This window comes from Grampus griseus (genome assembly GCF_964374135.1).
Source record: "Grampus griseus genome assembly, chromosome: 9".
NCBI lineage: Eukaryota > Metazoa > Chordata > Mammalia > Artiodactyla > Delphinidae > Grampus > Grampus griseus.
This window is the reverse complement of record NC_139003.1, coordinates 12,652,448-12,672,652: the sequence shown is the minus strand read 5'-3', so window position 1 is coordinate 12,672,652 and position 20,205 is coordinate 12,652,448. Positions and strand designations below refer to the sequence as shown.

General features: G+C 45.2%; 1 protein-coding gene across 2 annotated transcripts in view; it reads left to right on the top strand.

Moving 5' to 3' along the window:
- The window catches only part of TMEM178B (transmembrane protein 178B), a gene marked incomplete at both ends in the record, with an annotated part of 362,181 nt that extends 342,608 nt beyond the window's left edge, over window positions 1-19,573 (top strand). For both annotated transcript variants that reach the window (XM_082661775.1, XM_082661774.1), the window contains one exon: window positions 19,323-19,573. In XM_082661775.1, the coding sequence (XP_082517901.1) occupies window positions 19,323-19,573 (251 nt within the window). The remainder of the gene's footprint in view (window positions 1-19,322) is intronic.
- Between the last annotated feature and the right edge of the window lie 632 nt (window positions 19,574-20,205).

Here is a 20,205-nt window from a genome sequence, read left to right as displayed (position 1 = left end):
ACATGGTCCCTGCCTTAAGGACACCCAGGCAGAGCGATCGGTGCTGTAACAGAGGGGACTGTGGGTGCAGCAGAGAAAGGGAGCGTCTCTCTGCTGGGTATCAGGAGCAGCCTCGCAGGGGAGCTAATGATTGAGGCTAAAGGGAGAATTGAGTAAACTTGCCCGGTTCTTATTGTTGCTCCTTAAAGGCCTTTTAATGTTCATTTATCCAATGAAACTGCTCCTAGACTTGGAGTTGGCCACTCTTCAGAAGAAGCATGCCAAGTCCTTATTTATTCATTCTCGTTTAGGATTTCACATGTCATTAATACATATCCGTTTTTATACATCTCTGTGTAACTAAACTCTATTGTGAATGAGGGAAAAAATCCATTTCATCTTTTATTTTATTTTATTTTATTTTTCCAAAACCCATCTTTAATATTTTACATTATTTGCCAGTGATCCCTGATTTCAAATATTTTCCCCATGTACACTCACTTCATTTTTTTCTTTTTTTTAATTTTTAAATTTTATTTTATTTATTTTTTATATACAGCAGGTTCTTATTAGTCATCAATTTTATACACATCAGTGTATACACGTCAATCCCAATCTCCCAATTCATCACACCACCATTCCCACAACCCCGCGGCTTTCCTGCCTTGGTGTGCATATGTTTGTTCTCTACATCTGTGTCTCAACTTCTGCCCTGAAAACTGGTTCATCTGTACCATTTTTCTAGGTTCCACATAGAAGCGTTAATATACGATATTTCTTTTTCTCTTTCTGACTTACTTCACTCTGTATGACAGTCTCTAGATCCATCCATGTCTCAACAAATGACCCAGTTTCGTTCCTTTTTATGGCTGAGCAATATTCCATTGTATATATGTGCCACATCTTCTTTATCCATTTCATCTGTCGATGGGCATTTAGGTTGCTTCCATGACCTGGCTATTGTAAATAGTGCTGCAATGAACATTGGGGTGCATGTGTCTTTTTGAATTGTGCTTTTCTCTGGGTATATGCCCAGTAGTGGGATTGATGGATCATATGGTAATTCTATTTTTAGTTTTTTAGGGAACCTCCATACTGTTCTCCATAGTGGCTGTATCAATTTACATTCCCACCAACAGTGCAAGAGGGTTCCCTTTTCTCCACACCCTCTCCAGCATTTGCTGTTTGTAGACTTTCTGATGATGCCCATTCTAACTGGTATGAGGTGATACCCCATTGTAGTTTTGAGTTGCATTTCTCTAATAATTAGTGATGTTGAGCAGCTTTTCATGTGCTTCTTGGCCATCTGTATGTCTTTTTTGGAGAAATGTCTATTTAGGTCTTCTGCCCATTTTTTGACTGGGTTGTTTTTTCTTGACATAGAGCTGCATGAACTGTTTGTATATATTGGAGATTAATCAATCCTTTGTCCGTTGATTCGTTTGCAAATATTTTCTCCCATTCTAAGGGTTGTCTTTTCGTCTTGTTTATGGTTTCCTTTGCTGTGCAAAAGCTTTGAAGTTTCATTAGGTCCCATTTGTTTATTTTTGTTTTTATTTCCATTACTCTAGAAGGTGGATCAAAAAAAATCTTGCTGTGATTTATGTCAGAGTGTTCTTCCTATGTTTTCCTCTAAGAGTTTTATAGTCTCCGGTCTTATAGTTAGCTCTCTAATCCATTTTGAGTTTATTTTTGGGTATGGGGTTAGGGAGTGTTCTAATTGCATTTTTATACATGTAGCTGCCCAGTTTTCCCAGCACCACTTATTGAACAGACTGTCTTTTCTCCATTGTATATCCTTGCCTCCTTCGTCAAAGATTAGTTGACCATAGGTGTGTGGGTTTATCTCTAAGATTTCTATCTTCTTCCATTGATTTATGTTTCTGTTTTTGTGCCAGTACCATATTGTCTTGATTACTGTAGCTTTGTAGTATAGTCTGAAGTCAGGGAGTCTGATTCCTCCAGCTCTGCTTTTTTCTCTCAAGACTGCTTTGGCTATTCGGGGTCTTTTGTGTCTCCATACAAATTTTAAGATTTTTTATTCTAGTTCTGTAAAAAATGCCATTGGTAATTTAATAGGGATTGCATTGAATCTGTAGATTGCTTTGGGTAATATAGTTTCACAATATTGATTCTTCCAATCCAAAAACATGGTATATCTCAACATCTGTTGGTATCATCTTTAATTTCTTTCATCGCTGTCTTATAGTTTTCTGCATACAGGTTTTTGTCTCCCTAGGTAGGTTTATTCCTAGGTATTTTATTCTTTTTGTTTCAACGGTAAATGGGAGTGTTTCCTTAATTTCTCTTTCAGATTTTTCATCATTAGTGTATAGGAATGCAAGAGATTTCTGTGCATTAATTTTGTATCCTGCAACTTTACCAAATTCATTGATTAGCTCTAATAGTCTTCTGGTGGCATTTTTAGGATTCTCTATGTATAGTATCATGTCATCAACAAACAGTGGCAGTTTTACTTCTTCTTTTCCAATTTATATTCCTTTTATTTCTTTTTCTTCTCTGATTCTCATGGCTAGGACTTCCAAAACTATGTTGAATAATAGTGGTGAGAGTGGACATCCTTGTCTTTTTCCTGATCTTAGAGGAAATGCTTTCAGTTTTTCACCATTGAGGATGTTGTTTGTTGTGGGTTTGTCGTATATGGCCTTTATTATGTTGAGGTAGTTTCCCTCTATGCCCACTTTTTGGAGAGTTTTTATCATAAACGGGTGTTGGATTTTGTCAAAAGCTTTTTCTACATCTATTGAGATGATCATATGGTTTTCATCCTTCAATCTGTTAATATGGTGTATCACATTGATTGATGCGTATATTGAAGAATCCTTGCATCCCTATGATAAATCCCACTTGATCATGGTGTATGATCCTTTTAATGTGTTGTTGGATTCTGTTTGCTAGTATTTTGTTGAGGTTTTTGCATCTATATTCGTCAGTGATATTGGTCTGTAATTTTCTTTTTTGGGAGTATCTTTGTCTGGTTTTGGTATCAGGGTGATGGTGGCCTCATAGAATGAGTTTGGGAGTGTTCCTTTGCAGTTTTTTGGAAGAGTTTGAGAAGGATGGGTGTTAGCTCTTCTCTAAATGTTTGACAGAATTTACCTGTGAAGCCATCTGGTCCTGGACTTTTGTTTGCTGGAAGATTTTTAATCACAGTTTCAATTTCATTACTTGTGATTGGTCTGTTCATATTTTCTAATTCTTCCTGGTTCAGTCTTGGAAGTTTCCACCTTTCTATGAATTTGTCCATTTCTTGCAGGTTGTCCATTTGATTGGCATAGAGTTGCTTGTCGTTGTCTCTTAGGATGCTTTGTATTTCTGTGGTGTCTGTTGTAACGTCTCCTTTTTCACTTCTAATTTTATTGATTTGAGTCCTCTCCCTCTTTTTCTTGATGAGTCTGGCTAATGGTTTATCAGTTTTGTTTATCTTCTCAAAGAACCAGCTTTCAGTTTTATTGTTCTTTGCTATTGTTTTCTTTGTTTCTATTTCATTTATTTCTGCTCTGATCTTTATGATTTCTTTCCTTCTGCTAACTTTGGGTTTTGTTTGTTCTTCTTTCTCTAGTTCCTTTAAGTGTAAGGTTAGATTGTTCATTTGAGATGTTTCTTGTTTCTTGAGGTAGGCTTGTATAGCTATAAACTTCCCTCTCAGAACTGCTTTTGCTGTTTTGGATCGTTGTGTTTTCATTGTCATTTGTCTCTAGGTATTTTTTGATTTCCTCTTTGATTTCTTCAGTGATCTCTTGGTTATTTAGTAATGTATTGTTTAGCCTCCATGTGTTTGTGTTTTTTACGTTTTTTTCCCTGTAACTCATTTCTAATCTCATAGCGTTGTGGTCAGAAAAAGATGCTTGATATGATTTCAATTTTCTTAAATTTACTGAGGCTTGATTTGTGGCCCAAATTGTGATCTATCCTGGAGAATGTTCCATGCACACTTGAGAAGAAAGTGTAATCTGCTGTTTTTCGATGGAATGTCCTATAAATATAAATTAAATCTATCTGGTCTATTGTGTCATTTAAAGCTTCTGTTTCCTTATTTTTTTTTCATTTTGGATGATCTGTCCGTCGGTGTAAGTGAGGTGTTAAAGTCCCCCACTATTATTGTGTTACTGTTGATTTCCTCTTTTATAGCTGTTAGCAGTTGCCTTATGTATTGAGGTGCTCCTATGTTGGGTGCATATATATTTATAATTGTTATATCTTCTTTTTGGATTGATCCCTTGATCATTATGTAGTGTCCTTCCTTGTCTCTTTTAACATTCTTTATTTTAAAGTCTATTTTATCTGATGTGAGTATGGCTACTCCAGCTTTCTTTTGATTTCCATTTCAATGGAATATCTTTTTCCATCCCCTCACTTTCAGTCTGTATGTGTCCCTAGGTCTGAAGTGGGTCTCATGTAGACAGCGTATATATGGTTCTTGTTTTTGTATCCATTCAGCAAGCCTGTGTCTTTTGGTTGGAGCATTTAATCCATTCACGTTTAAGGTAATTGTCGATATTTATGTTCCTATGACCATTTTCTTAATTGTTTTGGGTTTGTTTTTGCAGGTCCTTTTCTTCTGTTGTGTTTCCCACTTAGAGAAGTTCCTTTAGCATTTGTTGTAGAGCTGGTTTGGTGGTGCTGAATTCTCTTAGCTTTTGCTTGTCTGTAAAGCTTTTGATCTTCCATCGAATCTGAATGAGATCCTTGCCGGGTAGAGCAATATTGGTTGTAGGTACTTCCCTTTCATCACTTTAAGTATCTCATACCACTCCCTCTGGCTTGTGGAGTTTCTGCTGAGAAATCAGCTGTTAACCTTATGGGAGTTCCCTTGTATGTCATTTGTCATTTTTCCCTTGCTGCTTTCAATAATTTTTCTTTGTCTTTAATTTTTGCCAATTTGATTACTATGTGGCTCAGTGTGTTTCTCCTTAGGTTTATCCTGTATGGGACTCTCTGTGCTTCCTGGACTTGGGTGGCTATTTCCTTCCCCATGTTAGGGACGTTTTTGACTATAATCTCTTTAAATGTTTTCTCTGGTCCTTTCTCTCTCTCCTCTCCTCCTGGGACCCCTATAATGCGAATGTTGTTACGTTTAATGTTGTCCCAGAGGTCTCTTATGCTCTCTTCATTTCTTTTCATTCTTTTTTCTTTATTCCGTTCTGCAGCAGTGAATTCCACCATTCTGTCTTCCAGGTCACTTATCCGTTCTTCTGCCTCAGTTATTCTGCTATTGATTCCTTCTAGTGTATTTTTCATTTCAGTTATTGTATTGTTCATCTCTGTTTGTTTGTTCTTTAATTCTTCTAGGTGTTTGTTAAACATTTCTTGCATCTTCTCCATCTTTGCCTCCATTGTTTTTCTGAGGTCCTGGATCATCTTCACTATCATTATTCTGAATTCTTTTTCTGGAAGGTTGCCTATCTCCACTTCATTTAGTTGTTTTTCTGGGGTTTTATCTTGTTCCTTCATCTGGTACATAGCCCTCAGCCTTTTCATCTTGTCTGTCTTTCTGTGAATGTGGTTTTTGTTCCACAGGCTGCAGGATTGTAGTTCTTCCTGTTTCTGCCGTCTGCCCTCTCCCCTTTCACCTTAAAAAAAAAAAAAATGCTTAAGGAGCTTTGTGTCAAGTTAAATGTAAATTTAGTATGATATTTGACCCCATAATTTTGGCCCTGGGGAGGAAGAAATGCCAATAGCTGTGTCCTTCCTACTGCCCATGTAACAAAACCTAGGAATCCCTTAAACATTCCACCACACTCCCAGGCTACAGTTTATTTTAAATGATAATTAATTAAAATATCCCTTCCAATTCAGCTCTCAACATTTTCAGACAAGTTGTACTGAAATCACATTTCCAGGAAGCCTCTGGGTCACAGCTCTTTAGGGTCCCTGAGTTAGCACAGCCAAGGGAAATCGGATGGCATTTTCTCTTTATCTCAGCATCCCATCTGGGCCCATAAAGTAGGAAACGTCTCTCCTCTCTTTAGAAGGGTACCAAGTCTACCTTTTAAGGCCCTACTTCTTTTTTTTTTTTAATTTATTTTTATTTATTTATTTTTAATTTTAATTTTTTTTAATTTATTTATTTTTGACTGTGTTGGGTCTTCATTGCTGTGCACAGGCTTTCTCTAGTTGCAGCGGGCGGGGGCCACTCTTCGTTGCGGTGCACAGGCTTCTCATTGTGGTGGCCTCTTGTTTCAGAACACGGGTTCTAGGCGCATGGACCTCAGTAGTTGTGGCATGCAGGCTCAGCTGTTGTGGCTCTCCGCTCTAGGGCACAGGCTCTAGCAGCTGTGGTGCACAGGCTCAGTTGCTCCGCGGCATGTGGGATCTTCCCAGACCAGCGCTTGAACCTGTGTCGCCTGCATTGGCATGCAGATTCTTAACCACTGTGCCACCAGGGAAGCCCTAAGGCCCTGCTTCTACAGGAGTAGAGGTGACTGACTTCTCCGATTGGTGAGGTTGCCAGAGGAGGCCAAGACTGGGGAGCCCAGCAACATCTGGGTCTTCTGCCCGTGCTTTGCTCCTCCGGGTGGCCAGTATTCCCAGGGTCAAGGCTCAGGCCAGCATCAGGAGGCCAGGTTGGAGGCCTATTTCCCTTTCTTCTTCTGGCCCACCAGTGTGAGTCACTTCTGGGTGAGTGTATCTGCCCTGCAGGCCCAAACATTCCCTTGGGGAAACCATCCTAAAATGTCAGCCTTGCGGGGCAAGTGTTACTCAGCTTGATTGTGGCCAGGGGCCAAGCCACAGTTGCCACACTTACCTCAACAGTAAGAAAGCTGGTATTTCCCATCCTGTCTACCTCCTTTCTGGGACTCTCTTCTCATCAGAGTTTGAATTCAGAAAGTGAAGAGCAGTGAATAGTGATCATTCCCTAAATCTCCCAGACAAAAGTGGAGCTAAAAGGATTGTTAGGTGGAGGCCCACTGACGAGCCAGGAGCATTGTGGGGAGGAGCCCTCTGATGGGCTGCGGTCCGTACCGAGCTCCTTTGGGTCTTCTGACCAGCAGCTTACTCTGCCCACTGGGGTTGGTGTCTGACCTCCTGGGAAGCTAAACTAACTGCCTTACTGTAAGAGAGTTAATGCTCTGATCTTGAGTCCTTTCCTTCCTCAGCCACACCATCCTGCTCCTCATAGGAAACTCATGTCCCTCTACAGGAAGCCACCCTTTTACCCAACACAAATAGGAATGAAGTTACGTACGGTTGTGATAGGGTTTCCTAGTTCTCTGGAGAATTCAGCAATGAGATTTTATTAACTGAGCCTTGAGTCTGAGGGGCACCCAGAACCTCCTCAGGACCACGTTTGATAACAATCTTCTCCCGATCTCACCATCTAGTGAATAAATTTTTTTTTTTTTTGGCGGTATGTGGGCCTCTCACTGTTGTGGCCTCTCCCGTTGCGGAGCACAGGCTCCGGACGCGCAGGCTCAGCAGCCATGGCTCACGGACCCAGCCGCTCCGCGGCATGTGGGATCTTCCCAGACCGGGGCACGAACCCTCATCCCCTGCATCGGCAGGCGGACTCTCAACCACTGCGCCACCAGGGAAGCCCAGTAAATCTTACTTAAACACCACTGGGTATAGGGCCCTATTGGGGAAAAGAGCTTCTCTGCTTACATTGCTTACAGTCCAGCTCTAGAGATAATACGCGTGCACGTGAAATAACTGGAATGAGAGAAAACAAGTGGCGAAAACATGGATTTGAATCCTGGCTCCAGTACAGAGCAGCTGGTGATCTTGGGCAGTTTACTTAACCTCTCTGTGTCTTTCCCCATCTAAATCTCATAAGGTTGCTTTGAGGATTCAAAGAACTACCATTTTATTGGTAAAGCATTTGGAACAATGCCTATCCTATTAAAAATAGTATATATAAGCGCTTGATCCATCTAAATCCATATATGTGTCCAGTGACCCAGTGGTGAGGTGACAGCACGCCAGAATCACTTGGGTCCAGGTTCTCATCTCAAAGGCCAGGCCAAGCTGACGAATGTGCCAGGCATATGGAAACATAAACCAAACCAGGTGGTAGACTCTCCTGATCTTCTGGCTACCACCCCAAGCGTCTTCCTCTGCTAATGAACGTGGCATTGGCTTGGATCACATAGGGCAGAAGCCAGAGAGATTTCTTACAGGAGCCAAGTTCTTCCAGACACTTAAACAGCTGGGTCCCAACCTTCCGTGTTTCAAATCAGGGCAGTTTTGAGCTGAGCCTCCTAGGCACGTTGATGGCAAATAATGACATTTAATGGTCCCATGCACCAGCCCTTCTGTGCGTGTCAGGAGGTGAGAAGCAGTATCTTCTCTCCAGGCAACTCACGTCTGACGAAATAACTGACAGCAAGTCCTAGAACAATTCAGAGAGAATGGTACCTTTTTGTCCCAGTACCTAGAGTCACAGGATCATTTAATTGGAAGGATCTCAGAGATCTGGTCCTACCCCCTGTATTTCATGGTTGATCATAGCCAAGAGAGATGAGGTGGTTTATCCACTTAATGGGAAAGAATGGGACCAGAACCTGGATTTTCTGATTCTTGGTGGAGTTGTCTCTCCACTAAGCCACATCCCCATTGGTAGCAGCTCTCCTCCCAGGAAGCTGTTGCAGGCTGACTTGGTGGACCTCTGGGCGGGCCAGGAGAGCCTTATGATGACCAAGACAGGAGTTCAAACATAATGATAGATTTATTTGTATTGGGCTTCATGCTGGCTTTGGGGGGTGGGGGTGGCATTGGTGACGTGGCTTTCTCTGCAAAATCCTTGTATCTACTTAGGAAGATGAATGTTAGACCAAACAGAGAGCTGTAGTATCTGAGATGGTCTGCAGGAGGTTTTGTATGACTTCAAACCTTGTCCCTAGCAAGAAACCCAGGGCAAGATTGCCCTCTGCCCTAAAGGTTCTCAAAGTTTGCTCCATGGACCCTTGTCCACCAGAAAGTGCTGGCCTAGAAAGAGAAGGAGAGAAAAGAGAAGCCGGGGCAGGAATATGGCATGCTCTAAGTGGCCTTACGCTTGGAAGCTCGCTCTTCACAGCTTCAGAACGTTCCTTTCTACACAGCTGTAGATGCCACACTTGGTCTAGTTAAGAAGCCAGTTGGATCCACTAACTCTCAGCTCTGAACCAAGGCCCAGATGGATAGAAAACTGCAAAAGTTCGCATTGAGAAAAATGTGATGCTGCAGTCTTGATTCATTTCCTCTCTAGAACTTTCCTGCCCTATTTGGAAAGGTCTTAGCTCACCACAGACCACCAGGCTCAGATGTTCCCAACTCTTCATTCCCTGAAATATCCAAGACCAGGTGGGCAAGAGTGGAGTGGGCCAGTGGTTGCTTCCCCTGGGGTGTATTGTGTTTTAATGGGGCCAGTGGAGGCAAGTGTGATGTGTAGTTCTCATGTGTTTCCACAATCAAATAGTTTGAGGCTTTACAGCGAAATCAAATATTTGCTCTGTTCCTTATACTTTGGGACCTTCAGCAAATTATTTAATTTGGGATTATGATGTGAATTATATAATTTATATGATGTGTGTGTATATATATATTAATGCATATACATAGATGATTTACGTAAATGTATGTAATCTCACGGCAACCTTGACGTACAGAAGAGACAGAAACTGAGGCTTGGCTTGAGTCAAATGCCTCTGCTTGAATTAATCCTTGTGGTCACAGAATGGCTTTCCTGGGAGAAAGAATGGTGGTGGTGCTGTAACAAAAGAAGAAAGAAGGGAAAGTGTATTGTGTAGACCAAAAACAAAACAAAACATTATAAAGCAGAAACTAACACACCATTCTAAAGCAATTATACCCCAATAAAGATGTTAAACAAAACAAAACAAAACAAAAAAATTGTTCTCACAGTCCACTAGGCAATAGGTGTTTAATAAATGAATTTTATAATAATTTACTAAATGCCGCCTCTACCTTCCAGGGGAATCACGGTCAGAGCCTCTACAGCACTTATAAAAGGTCCCCAACTCATGTCACCTAGCTATTCCCAACCCTTCTCTTAGAGCTGCTTCCTTTTACCCATCCCAGTTGAGCCACAGGCTTCTTTGCAAACCCAGCAATGTCATGATGTAACTAACCCCCACTGGATGCTGCAACCTGAGCCCAAAGATAGGTTCCCTTACTAAGGAGGGTCTCAGAGGTGTATTCTGAGATCTTCCAAATTCCATGGTTGGAGTGCCAACAAAGCCCACAGAACGAAGGGTCCTGAGGGAGCACTGTCTCTGGTCCCTGCTGAGAGCAAGTTCTTCTTGGTTTGGTACTTGCCCTGCGACGGGGCCGGGAGAGAATGGAGCGGGTGATGGAGGTGAAAAGCAACAAGCACAATTTTTCTCGTCCTCTGGAACAATTTGTCTTCACCCTCGCTTAAAGCTTTCCATTTCTAATATCATCCCTTACGTATAGAAAGCAATCTTAACTTCTCTCAGCCTTTTCACACTCATTATTATCGCTCTTCAAAATAATCCTGCGGAGAGGGTATTATTCTGATGCTGAATTTCCCTAAAAATAAAAATGCTTCCTGAAATCCAGGGCACCCATTGAAACACAAGGTAGGTAGGCATGTACCTGTGTGGGCACACGCGTGAACGCACACACACGCACGCAAAAACACCTCAGCAACCGCAAAGCGATTTAGGAGAAAGGAGGGTGGGAGGGCCAGCCATGATATCGCCTTCATTCCCTTCTGGGTTTCAAAGCCCATATTTTCATTTAAAAGCTCCACAGCCCAGAAATCCATTTCCTCCAGTGATATTGATTTACTGGGCAGTGCTGTATCTAATATGAAAGGAGACACCACTACCGTAACCAATTCTGGAGAAAATTACAGTCTAGCTGAACACAAACTAAAACAGAGAACAAGAGAAGGTTCCTATAGCTCATTGTGAGATTGCCTGTTCCAGACCAGAAAAGTTTTAGGGCTTCTGAAAAAAAATGTGGATTATCTGGTGCTGGGCACACTCAGAGAAGACTTCTTGGGCCATTCGGGGCTTGGACTGGGCCATAAAGGTTAACTGCCAGGATAGCTGCAGGGACCCTGTGTAGACTGGGTAAAGGATGGAAACGGCAGAGTCCAGTTAAGGAGACTGGACAGTGGCGCTTCGACCTTAGTAAATTCCCGTGACAACATTTGAACCCACTGATGCTCTCTTCCATTGGCTCAGCCCTTTAGGTGTTTCCCCGAGTTTGAAAAGGCTCAGTCTTGGGTGTAGAGGTCACCAGGGCCAGTGATCTTGTGATCAAATCTAACATACACCCAGAAGAATAAGTATCGTGATGGGGCTTGAGGGGGAGTGAGCGTAGATGCGTTGATGAGACGGAGAAAAATCCGCACGACGCCCGGCAGCTACGTTTTGTACGGCTGTGTTCAGATGCCTGTTTTAGTTACCGGTAGCCATAAAGTCTGGAAACAGGGCCTTATTTTATCATGTATTGTAACGTTCTGTTAATAAGCCAGTCATCATATATCCACCTGTTGTATCAGATTGCATTGGCTGCCAAAACAAAATACGACACACTGGGCGGCTTAAACAAGAGAAATTCATTTTCTCACAGTGCTGGAAGTCCAAGATGAAGGTGTCATCAGGGTTGCTTCCTCTGAGGCCTCTCTCGCAGCCTTGCAGATGGCCTCCCTCTTGCTGCCTTTTCATGTGGTCTTTCCTCTGTGCGTGCAGCTGTCTCATATCTCTTTGTATGTCCTAATCTCCTCTTCTTACAAAGACACCAGTCACATTGGATTAGGGCCCACCCTAAGAGCCTCATTTTCACTTAATTAGCTCTCTAACAGCCCTATCTCCAAATACAGTCACATTCTGAAATATTGGGGGATTAGGGCTTCAATTTAGGAATTTTGTGAGGAGATATGGAAAACCAAGGGATGAGACTCCATGTTCTATGATAGGAACGCAGAGGTTTTTTCTTTAGTCAATGCCAACCTATTTGAACCAGCCAGTCCCTTTTGTCGCTTGAGTTGAGGATGTGGCATTACTGTGGCATAATCATGCCCGGACGTAGACCAGCCTTGCAGTGTGCAGACACAGACTCGGGGATACAAAAGCCGCTTGCCTTGGGGGTGAGGTGGCGTTTATGCAATGACTGCCTAGAGCATCTGCAGAGTTTGCAGAATGATGGATGGTTTTGTCTTAGCTCAGGGCCCCATCCCCTGCAGTGTGTTCTCCCCCAGAGCCTGTCACCACCCCCTGCCTCATCCCAGTGAACCCCTAAGGCACCTTGGCTGTAAAGCCCCACGTGACCTGCCTGCTGGCTGCCGCTGATGCAATGGTGTATAATTCAACAGTAATTTATATTCCGTGCAGGTCTGAGCGAAGCTATAAAGTGCTATCAAGAGCTAAATGCTGCTGAGGCATTTAATCTAAGCAAAGGAAGGGCTTGTATACATCAGCTTCCTGGGATGCATACCACTGTTAAAGGAGGAGGGATCCTTTTTCTGCTTGCCGATTTGCTTCTTTACGGTTTTAAAGATCAGAGGGGGCGCAAGGGAGAGAGTCTTAGAGAGAGGACTGGGCTGCTTCCTGACCTCCCTGACACACACGTCCACCAGGGCACTTCTGCAGAGACAGCTCTGCAACGACCTGTGGGGCTGGGGTCAGGACAGAGGCCCTCTGGCCACCATAGCAACAAGGCACCACGTGAGGGTCAGGGATAAGCAGGCGTCACTCCTTATTCCCAAGAGCAGAAAATGTCACACAGATGGATTTCTGGCCCTGGAAAGCTGCAGAAATTATACTCCAGTGAAGTTTTGGGTACAACCTGGTCACAGAAGGAATAGCTATTTGGGAAAATGCCTCTGCACACAATATGTGACCGCCCTGGATTCCCGTGAGAACCTTCTCGAGGCCCTTGGTTTCCTAGGCAATGAATTAGTAAGAGCCCTTCGCTGCCATGCCTGAGGCCACAGTTTTGATGCTGTTTCTCCACAGGATCCGTGGCTGCGGTGTTACTGCGTGGCTTCTCCAACAGTCCCTGAAAGAAGTGGAGACGTGTTCTCCCCTCCCCTCCTGTGGGTGCTAAAGCAGCAGCCACGCGGGAGGCCCCATCTCGCCCGCCTTACGTACCTGCAGTCACTGCTCGGAAGCGGGCTGAGCAGAGGTTAACGCCAAAACTCTGAATATCAGCTTAAACATATCTTGGTAATCAACCTACCAGGTGGTACTGGGATAGAACCATTTGGGGTTGCAGAGTGAGTGCTCCCTGGTGACACTTCAAGGTTGCAGAAGAATTAACTACCCCAAAACAGTGCTCTCCTGGCTAGGCATTTCTTAGCATGGCAACAGACCCAGGGATCCAAGTTTCTGCGCTTCCACTGGGTTAAGGCTTTAGGTTGTCTGTAACGTACAAGCGAGGATTCATTTCTGTAGTCATTGCAGTGTCACCGATTGGCCCCAGAGTGCAGGGCAGGAGGGAACGTGTAGGAAGGGTGACCAATGTGTACTCCTTAGCCCACATCTTTCTAGTTTTAGGACCAAAAGTCACACTTACCAGGGACACACCCTCTACCCTCACCAGCTCCCAGGCAAACTGGGATGCTTGATCACCCTTCTAGGGAAGGAAGAAAGAAAACAAAAGTCAGAAACTGAAGGGAATTGGAGATTATGGGGGAAGCAGTGGAAATCCTGTGTGTAGCCAGGGAGTACCTCAAACATACCGTGTCCCTGGGGATGGGGACGCAGAATTACATAACATGTGATAGCACACACTATCATACAATCCTATGAAGCGCTCATGTTCTGGTGGTAGTTCAAATCAGAGGAGAGGGTGAAGTGGCCAGAAAGAGTATGGAATGTGGTTTCAGAGGAAGACTGACAAGCCCCAAGTCTGAAAAGACAAAGGAGGAGACAGACAGGGACATCTAGGGAGGGGGACCAAGCCTGGATCAAGGGGCAGCTTGGAAACTCAGGGAAGAGATAGCCAAGCAGGAGGAAGTTGTCAGACAGCCCAGAAACTAAAAGTGGGGAGAAAACTAGAATCTAATATCGGCACCAGAGAAACGTTAATTAGAAACGGCAGCAATGCGAGGAGCTTGGTGAGGGGGCTGTATTTGGCGCTGGGACAAGAAGTCGGCCGGCTGGGCATGGAAACCCTTCTCTCGGTCTCACCCTCACTCAAGCCTCAGTGGTGCCTGGAGCGGAGGGGTGGGGGGCGGCTGGTGGGCGTGCGGCCAGTGATCCCAGAACCCCACTCAGCCCTCGCCCCTTCCAGCTAGGCGCTGACGGGACACTCAGACACCGGTGACTGGGGCTGGCCCATGGGTTGCCAGGTGACATCATGGGTTTGATTCCTGAAAGAGCTCCAGGTGGGGTTGGTCATCCAAGGAAGCAGGTGCTGTGTTGGAATCAAAAGGAAGCATTTATGTTTGCAGAGTGCGTTCCACTCCTTGGCCATGCCTTCCCGCTCACAGGTGGAGTTTGCAAATGGGGACACCAGAGGGTTCTGGACGACACTGTTCCCTCTGTGCCAGTGGGTCTTGTTAGCACTGGCTCTCAGGCTGCGGGCACATGGGGTGGTGTGGTCTCATCTAACTGGACTTCCTGAGCTGAGAGTCCTGGCACGGAAAGGGTAACTAGGTGTCATTTCTCCTTGCAACCTGCTGCAACTGACTAGTTGCGGCTGGCTGCTGGGGAGGGCTGGGCTCAGTCGGAGTCTGAGGCCAGCAGGAATAAGGGTTGAGATTGATTAGCTATTTCGGCCAAAGGCATGGACTTGAAACTAATAGAAGAGCCATTGCACTTTGCTGTCCAGAGCTTTACAGTTCCTGCAATGACAGGCCTTACGGTCCCCTTGTGAATGGACAAGGCTGGTGCTTTTCAAAAATGTTTAGATCAAGTGAAAGTTCACGTGGAAACAGATCAAAGCAGGGCTCTTCTGGCCACAGAGAGGAGGGAGGGCTGGGAGGCTCTTTTACTCCCTCTTCCTTTCCCAGTGGCAGCTCCTGAGGCACCTCCATGGAACAGGGTTTGAAAACCACTGGAGGAGGGACTGCTTTAGGAGAGGGTCAGGAAGGGTCTCTGAGAGGATGGCATTTGAATTGAGATCCCAGAAGATCTCAAGAAGAAGGCCATTCTTCTTAGCTAGAGTACAGGGAGTATGGGGGTCAAGGTGAGAAATGAGGTCAGATCGGTAGGAAGCGTCCACTCAGGTAAGCCCATACAGGCAGGGTAAGGAAGGTGGGATTTAAATTTGTTTAAATGTCACTGGAAGAAGGCAGGGAACCAATGATCTGTTACTAGAGGTTCTGTGGGAGATGATGGAAGCCTGACCAGGATGGCAGTGGTGAGCGTTTCAGTAGTTAGAGGCACGATGGGAGTGGGATGTGGACATGCCTTCTCGACTCAGACTTAGAGACCTAGGACACTGGGGCACTGGGGTTGAAGGAGGGATGCTCTCCAGGCCAGGTGCGGACCCCCTTCTCTTTATTGCCTGCGGACACCCTGCTTCCTCTGGGAAACCTTCCCTGGCCCGGCATAGTTGTCTCTTACCATTTACCTCTGGGTATTAGCCCTTCTTTTCCTAAACATGGCGAGATATAGGAGCCACCTTAGAGCTGTCTGCTCCAGCGCCCTGATTTTACAGATGAGGGGACCAAAGATTCAGAGCTGATACTAAACTCAGGTCTCTTAATCCCCAGTCTGGTGCTATTTTCACTTCATCCTCAGCTTTTCAGTTATATCTGTCTCATATCCCCAGCGAGATTATAAGATTTTTTTTCATCTTTTATTTTAGACTTTATTAAAAATTCTTAAGAACAGTGATCCTATCTTATTCTCCTTTTTATCCCCCTAGCATCTAGCATAATGCTTGACACAAACACAGAAGTTCAACAGATATTTGCTGATTGGCCGTTGGGTACACCGTGGAGCCGGCGGCCACAGGAAGGTCCCCTTCCGCCTGCCCCATTGCAGTTAACCTGCCTCCCCAGACCTGACGTCACTTAGGTCTGACAGCCGCGCCACAGGAATGTCCCCTTCCGCCTGCCCCATTGCAGTTAACCTGCCTCCCCAGACCTGACGTCACTTAGGTCCGACAGCCGCGCTGCTGCTGTCCCTACTTGCCTAGCCAGTGTTACAGCCAGTTCTGGCCACGCAGCAGAGCCTTGCTCCAAAGGGAAGGGCTTGGGTAGTTCATTTCACTTAATTGCTAACTGTGACTACAGTTAGTCTGGGAGCCTGACTGGAGTGAGGCTCAAATCCCAAGCCATGGGGGGGAATTACTGAGAAGATGTGACCACGCATTATTACGTTTGCCTTTCTGGATCCTCACTCACCAATCGATAAGTGCTCCCGAGAAATAAAATGACCCAGGCCACGACCTGTTCCTTGAGGGGAGAGGAGAGCCTTATACTTGCCCAAAGGACCACTGTACTTCTGGGTGAACGGAAGGAGGCTGCAATCCCCGTGCTGTAATATCTATTACCGCCCTTTAATTGAGGATGTTTTCTAGCAGAAACATTTAGAATCTCTATTAGTTCCCCAGAGAACCCCTCAGAGTTGGTGGTGGTAGGGGGAGTTCTGCACCCCACCCTTCCCGGTTGGTCACCAGTCCACAGGTCTGAGAGCTGGGCTCATCACCTGAGACAGAAAGCTGGGTCAGGTAGGGTCCTTGCGTGCCTGTGCCCCTCGTCCCCCCACACTCCGGTACTCCTGCCGTGTGTATTTCCAGTTATTAATGCACGTTTCCAAACTTGAATTTATAAGTGCAGAAGTACATAAAAATATAAATCCTTGCTCCGAACGGAAAACAGGCGTGTCTGTGGTAGCTGACAGAAGCTGCTTCAACTCCTCTCTCTCTGTCACAACGGGCTTTCCTGACATGTTGTACAGATGACCTGCGTAACGCGCCGTCTTAAGTGAGAGCCCTCAGAGTTTTTTCCCATCTACGGGAATATTGACGGGAGCTAACAAACTACAGAAATCTTTAAAGGTTCCAGAGTCACAGAACAACTGACAGGAAGTGGAGGCAGGAAGATATCCCAACTAACCCTATTAACATGACAACAAGATGGATGTTACCAACAAGCTGGGCCACTTCCAATTGGTAGCTAATTAAGTCCATATGGTAATTAAGTAATTAGGTCTTGATTTATCAACCACATCTTTGTGTCCTGTCTGCTCTGCTTGCAGAACACCCTTAAAATAGTGTCTGTCAAGCTTTTTCAGCTACTGGTAACTTGGGAAGATCAAAACTTCCTTGAGATCGACCTTCTCTCCCGGGAACAAGTCACTGTGCACCATTTGATGAGAAGAAACGTCTCCATTTTTAAAAGTATCCTATGTGGATACAGTTTATAGAGAGCCCTTGGGTGACCTCAGTCCCATCCAGAGCTTCAATCTATAAGATGATGACTCAGTCCACATCTCTAGCTCAGAAATTACTACCAGGCTCCAGACCCACGGTGCCAAGTGCCTTAACATCCCAAGGGCAGCTCAGATTTGAACTCAGCACGCGTGCACACGTGTGCGCGCGCTCTCTCCCTCTTCCTGTCCTAAATCTAAATTTTAGTAGATGACGTCATCGCACACTCAGGTTTCTGAACCAGAAATTGAAAGCGTACTTGAGGCACGAGCAGGCCAGCTCTCGTTTGTTGGAGTTCGGAGTCTTTGAAACTGGTGTCCATACGAAGCTGTCTTCAGTTCAGTGATGGCCGAGCCATCACGCTGTCCTTGGCCAGGGTCCCACCGGCTGCCTCCTTCCCTGGGGCCCCCCCTCTGCTTCTTCCCTCACCTGAATCTGTGCCTCAAGGTTATACAAAGAACCTCTGCCCTAACACAGGGTCTCACCAAGAAATCATCTGAGGAACTTTTAAAAAGGAGAGATTCCGTCCTCTCCCTAAGATTCCGATTAAGAAAGTCTGAAAAAAAAAAAAAAAAAAGAAAGTCTGGGATGAGACCTAATCCACCCTGGGTGCCGTCTTAGAATTCCGTCTGAACCCCAGGGCACAGCAGGAGAGACTCGGGGTGCTTTGTAACCCCCCACTGTTTTCCCAGGTAATGATGGTACCATATCTGTTTGTACACGATGACTGTCGCTGCACGCACATGCACAAGCATGTACACGCACACACGTGCACACACACACATGCACACATATGTACACCTACATGCTTCCCACCCACACAATTTTATTTATGCGGCACCTGTGCCCAGGTCACCCCTGACTCGCTGCTTTCCATTGCCTCTACCAGCTATCATTCACTAACATTCATTCAGCCCTGCCCTGCTCCCTCCTCGCCAGACCCCTCCTTCCTTCTCCCCTTGACTACAGCTCCTAACTGGTCTCCTGCCTCTGGACCGCCCTCTGCTCTGCTCCTGAATTAGTGGTCTTTGGAAACACAGATCACAGCCCCTGAAGTGCCTGGACCCCTGCAGTACTATCGACCCCACCCAGCCTTTTCCAGACTTTACTTCTTCAGGCCATTGCTCTCCTATCTGCAGTGACAGAGGAAACATTAGACACAGCAAATATCGAGAAAAGGTCTTAAACTCATTTTAGGTACATCAAATATCTGTTGGCTAAAAGTGGACTTATAATTCTGTTCTATTTGATAACATTGTATCTCTTGTAGCAGCCTTCTCATTGGAGGTTAATTTGAGCAATGGTTTTTTTTTAAAGGAGCATCATTGAATAAGTTTGTGAAATACTTCGTAAGACTAGGCTGGACAAGTTAACTTATGTTACTGTGGATGATGAATCTTAGTGGGTGAGAAGTGACGTACAGAGTTCCCCAGAGTTATCGACTCTGCTGCCGCGTCGTGAAGGAGTTATCTCCTAGGCTTAGTTTTCCACAGAAAACGCTGGGAAATGTCTTACGGGAAAAGGCTTCCAGGATTTGGATGGCTGGTTGGTAAATGGATTAAAGGAAAACCTAATATCGTATGAGACATTGTGTATGGAAAAGAAAAGAGTAAAAATGTTTCTCTCTTTAAGGAAGTAGCAGTGGGGGGTGTTTTCTGCGTCTCCAAGGAAAGACTGAATTTTAAAGGCTTTCGAAAAATGAGCTGAATACTCTCCTGCTTCACTGCACCCTACACAAACTTTCATGTGATATATTTTTAGTATTTCCCCAAAGGAGAGACTCCCCGAGTTTATCCAAGACTGGGCCGTTATTGAAGCATGAGGAAGCCTTGATACTATTCCCTTCTCCATGAATACTTGCAAATATTGATCTCGTTAGCAGGTTACTCTTACCTGGATCTCCTCATTGTTTCTACTCAAGAAAATCGAAAATGTAGTAAACCTCACTTCTCTCTTTCTCTCTCCCTCTCCTCTTCCCTTTCCTTCTCTGTTACCCCACCCCTGTTTCTTCCCGTCTCCTCCAGGAACTTTCTGCATCATTTCACTGTGCACCTGTGTGGCCGGGATCAACTTTGAGCTGTCACGCTACCCACGCTACCTGTATGGACTCCCCGACGACATCAGCCATGGCTACGGATGGTCCATGTTCTGTGCTTGGGGGGGCCTGGGCCTCACGCTAATCTCGGGATTCTTCTGTACCTTGGCCCCTTCTGTCCAACCTGTCCCGAGGACCAACTGCCCCAAATCCAGACCCGAGAATGGGACAGTGTGCTAAAAAAAACAAACCCATACATATATATATATATATATATATATATAAATATATATATAATATACATATATACAACAGAACTCAATCAAGATGGTGCCAGTGCCGAGGCAGAGTGGAGCTGGCTTAGGCACCTGCATCTCGTCGGACTTTGTGTTGCCTCATCACCGAGATGGGGAAAGCGTTCCCATCACGTGGCTCTTCCATCAGTTCTTAACTTTTGGCTCCGTGGTTTCTTGAAGACATCACCACTCGAGACAGTTCCGATTCCCGTCACTCACGAGGATGGGGTGGTGGGCTGGGAAGGGACGGTGCCCGTGGTCTGGGGCGGCACGGGTGTAGACAAGGAAGCACCCTCCGCTGGGCTGGCAGAAGGGGACGATACCCCAACACCGATCATATCAGAGGAACGACGCCCTTAGTTCATAGAATGGAACCAGATCTTTGAGGCCATTTCCAGAAGCATTTTCTTCTCCTGCTCTTCCCGTCTGATTTCCTTCCTGGCCGACCAGTGACGCACAAGAAGTGGAAGAGAAAACACACCGAGAAGGGAGTTTTCTCTTTGCTGCCAAACTTCTGGACCAAGTTTCGGAGGTGGGGAGGGGGAGAGCACGACATGCTGAGGGACAAGGTCCGCC